General features: G+C 53.8%; 1 protein-coding gene across 1 annotated transcript; it reads right to left on the bottom strand.

The window, feature by feature from the left end:
* Positions 1-287: 287 nt before the first annotated feature.
* On the bottom strand, positions 288-1,611 carry Otos (otospiralin). The gene is made up of 3 exons (XM_028890613.2): positions 1,530-1,611; positions 1,359-1,385; positions 288-688 (listed from the first exon to the last, which is right to left on the bottom strand). The coding sequence occupies exons 1-3, from the start codon at positions 1,585-1,587 to the stop codon at positions 504-506; spliced, it is 270 nt and encodes an 89-aa protein (XP_028746446.1). The 5' UTR covers positions 1,588-1,611; the 3' UTR covers positions 288-503.
* Between the last annotated feature and the right edge of the window lie 2,613 nt (positions 1,612-4,224).

The raw sequence follows: 4,224 nt of genomic DNA on the forward strand, positions 1-4,224 counted from the left end.
GTGCCTGGTCCCAATGTGACTGCTGTTCATAGGCAGCCAAGGGGAGGAGCTGCCTGGGATGCTGTCTGGCTTGCCTAACTAGGCACATGGCCTTAACAAGTCAGGCTGTACTGTGTCTTTGTTCCAGGTTCCTCATCTACAATCTGGGGCCACCGCAGCCCACGCCCGGGTCACTATGAGGGTAGAATGATAAAGTGATACTTAAGGGTGCAAGGGTAGAATGATAAGGTGATACTTAAGGGTGCAAGCCCTGATTGACACTTGTATGAATAGAAATCATGCCTGTTTTTATTAAAGACGTGTTCAGTACTCATCAGAATAAAGCCCAGCAAATTCACAGAGTGATACAGCACACATTGGCTCCTTGAAAGAAACCCACTGGGGTGTTATGCGTCTTCATGGGGAGTTTATTGAGCACGAGTCCCATCCCTTGCCCATCACTGTCTTTAGACCACCTTAGGCCCCAGCCAGTGCAGCCAGGCAGGCAGCAGACTGGACACTGCTCAGTCCTCCTGGTAGGGGACATGGAAGCCCAGGGTGCTCCCCAGAGGGAAGTGGGCAAAGAAGGTTCTGGCCATGTCCTCGATCTGTGGGTAGGCACCCTGGGTCTGGAAATATTGCACGTAGTTCCAGAAGTCAGAGGTGGAGAAAGGCCAGTAGGGCATGGCGGGTGGCTGAGTGTAGGGGTCTGAAAGACACAGGGAAGCACCTCAGGGCCTGTCCATCATCCCTGGAAGAACATCCCCTCTACAGCCAGGGCACATGGATGGTGTCCCCCAGGGCCTGCCACAGAGATGACACCTTCCCACCCAGGAGTGGGGTCTGAATCATTCTGAGTGTGCCTTTTGCCCGTTATGGTACCTGATCTGGTAGACAGAGGGGAAGGGGGTTAGAAAGGACGAAGTGGGGCCTTGTTCTTGTCTGGGGAGATGCTAGGCAGGGAGGCAGCTGGGTGGTGGACGAGGGGCTCAGGCATCATGCCGGATGAGGCTTCAAAGAACACAGCACCCTTGTTCTAGAGCACAGGACAGGCCACCTTGCTGGGACTGGGCTGAGTTGGGACTCCTGAGAGAAGCCAGGGTCTGAGCCCAGGCTGAGGGTGGGACCCAAGGGCTCCTCCATCTCCCTTCTGTCTGGGTGCTCCCACATGACAAAGACAAGGCCGACCTGATGCTGTCCTGGATCCCTTAGCATGCACAGCTCCCTGCTGGCGATGGCACCTACATTGTCATACTCCCAGGAGAGCTGGGGCTCCCGCTCTTCTGTGTCTGCTGGGGATAAGCAACCTCTGCTCCCCACCCACCTGCCTGTACCAGTAACTTATGCCGGCGAAAGGAAAGACATCAAAAAAAATGTACCTGCTTCCTCTGGCATCGGCTTGGCTCCTGCAAAAGAAAAGGAGAGCCATCACCCAGGGTAACCCCACCCCCATTAACCACTGCAGACCACGGCAAGGGCAGTGTGCAGGAGAGACATGGAGACATGGTAGGAAAGCTATGGCTTCAGCCAGGCCCAGAGTGGCCCCTCACCTGCAGGAATCACCAGCAGGATGCCAAGGGCCAGCCACCACAGCACGCGGGTTTGCATCCTCACCAAGGTGCAGTCAATACACTCAGGACCACCTGCAGCAGGAAGAGGCCAGGGATGATGATGATGCCTCCTAGGACTGGCCCATCCTGCCATCCCAAAGTGGACCACCCTTGGGAGCACTTCATAACTACTTCTGCTTCTGATTTCCGGATCCATTATTCTGAAGTGAAATCTTACTAATTTTGACTATTTACGAGATGACCCCCCCACCCGTACCCCCACCACACACATCAGGTTCACCCTCTCTGTAGAGAGAGCAGTCCAAACCCTCCCAGAGGGTACCTTGTTGCTGATCTGCTCCGCCCAATCTGCAGCCTTGTGGGGCGACTGCCAATGCTCAGGCTCCTCTTTATAGGAGGGCTGGGGACAAGGAAGGAAGCACCACCCGCCCAAGCCATCAAACTGAATATTTCATTCCCGGGCGGAGGACTATGGGTCTCTGTTTCCCTGCTGGGTGGAGGGAGGAGCTGGGGGAACAGCTGGGGGAATTGGATCACAGATCAAATCCATCCGTTTTCAAAGCTGATGTTCATCATGGGTACCTCTAACACCCCTCCTCCTCACAGGGAGAGCCATTCTAAATCTGATACAGGAGCTGCTGAGACCCCAGTCCTGTGCTATGGGCCCTCTGTGATCCCATGGCCTCCTCAGTAAGCCTGCAGATACACCCTCACCCAGGACATTGGCAGAGCAGCCAGGACAGGAAGTGTGGAGCCAGGCTGGACCCTTTTCCCCAGACCAGAGCTTTCCTCCAAGCCTCTACCGGGGGGCAGGCACTGTCCCATCCAAGGGGATATCAGCAGCCAACATAGAGCCCTTGGCTCAGGCTACTGTGCTTACCCCTTGCTAGAACCTGTGCCCCCTGCCCAAGTAAGTGCAGCTCTGTGGCCCCACCCCTGAGGTCTCAACAGTGCTGGACACAGAGCCTATGTCCAGGTTAATGGTCCCCTGGGGGTCCTAGAACCCTACTGGACACAGGGTCTGTTTCCAGGGTAATGATTTCCATGGGTCTCCAAATCTCAGGACTCTCAAGGATTCTTGTACCCCATCCTGGAGTTGTGTGGCCCAAGGGTCCCAGGTTCATTGTAGTTGTCCCTCAAGTCCTCATCCAAACAATCCATGACTTCTACTTTCCCAAGTAGCAGCCTAAATATAACCAGAGATCCAGAGAGGGATATAGTCCAGTAGTATTGGCATGTATCTATGCAGCAGAGAGCCTCTGGGTTTCATTTCCAGAAACCCGGCCTCTGTGCCACAAGAAATGAGGCTGCTTTTATGGGCCGTTATGTTAGGATCCATGAGCCACCCCCAGGTATATGATTCACGAGAACAGTCAGGACAGGACAGCACAGCTGTGCTCACAGCCGTGATTTACAACATGGGCACAGAGGGCCTGGTGAAGGGAAAGGGGTCCAGTCAGAACCCAAAGGAGCAGACACCCTGAGCATCTGGCCATCAGAGGTCCACCACGGTGTGGCAGTCGCCTGTCCACCCCGATGAGCCCGTATCTGCAGCCACCTGTGGTAGAAACATGGCATAGAAGGAAATGTGTGGTACCTTTAAAACTGGTTTGCTAACATAAGACTGAGCTTAGAAAAGTCGAGAGTTAATAAGCAGTGACGGACCTGGGAGAGGAAACTAGGTGTCTGCTTTCTCCTCCCTTTCCGGGTGTGTGTTTTTCTCAGTTTATTACTTTTGCATAAGAAAACTAAATAAAACAGCCCCACTGTCGACAGCTCTCTGTTACTTATGCTGGCTTACTGAGGTCAGTCGATCTCCCAGGTCACACATCCTTCCCCATATCACATCTCCACTCCCCACACATTTTCACTCTACCTGAGTCTTTCTGACTCCTTATCTCACTGGCCTGGATAGAGACCCTCCCTGGCCCATCTGGAGGGCCACTGCCACTCAGAACGTATCTCCTTTGCACCTCACCCATCCATCTCTTTCTCTCTCCCTGTTGTCCTGTAGATCACTCAAAATAAGTTCAAGAGGGACCATTAAAATGGCCCAGCAGGTAGAAGTTCTTGCTGCTAAACCTATAGGGCCTGACCTCTGATCTCCGATCTCCCATGTGCTGCAGCCAGTGAGGGGCAGGACCAGCTCTCCCATCCTTGTGATCCCAGAGCCAGCTTCCCCACCTGCTACAGGTGGCAAGGAGCAAAGGAGGAGGGCATCTTTGCCTCACCCATGCCACTACATGGCAGATGGGCGGGGCAGGGTCAGTTCTCCTGCTCTCATGCCCTCGGGGCCGGCTCACCCACACCACCACCAACAGGGTCAGCTCTACTGTGTTCCTCCAGTGAGGTGCAGGGCCTGCTCTACCAAGTGCTGCAGACCCAAAACTGCAGGATCTCCATGACAGGGCCGCAACAGGATATCCGAAAGGAGTCCCGAGGAGGGCCGAAGCATCTTATGGAGGGTGTAGCAGAAGCCGGAGGCCTCCAACCAGACCAATGACTCATTCCAACGAATGAGTAAAGATGTATGGACTAAAGTGTATACTGTGTGACTCACTGTGTCCCACTACAGCTCACATGCTGTGAGGTTTTTTATTTGTATGTTTGTTTGTTTTCATTTTAAATTTTATTTTATTTTGGCATGGGGGAGGGCAGAGGGTGGATATGAAGG

This window comes from Peromyscus leucopus, chromosome 13 (assembly GCF_004664715.2).
Source record: "Peromyscus leucopus breed LL Stock chromosome 13, UCI_PerLeu_2.1, whole genome shotgun sequence".
NCBI lineage: Eukaryota > Metazoa > Chordata > Mammalia > Rodentia > Cricetidae > Peromyscus > Peromyscus leucopus.

What these genes read in the sequence shown, in the direction of transcription:
- Otos (XM_028890613.2), bottom strand. Translation starts at nt 1,587, where the DNA reads ATGCAAACCCGCGTGCTGTGGTGGCTGGCCCTTGGCATCCTGCTGGTG. An exon ending in CCTGCTGGTGATTCCTGCAG is followed by an intron (nt 1,386 to 1,529) that starts GTGAGGGGCCAC and finishes TTTCTTTTGCAG; the next exon opens with GAGCCAAGCCGATGCCAGAG. An exon ending in GCCGATGCCAGAGGAAGCAG is followed by an intron (nt 689 to 1,358) that starts GTACATTTTTTT and finishes TGTGTCTTTCAG; the next exon opens with ACCCCTACACTCAGCCACCC.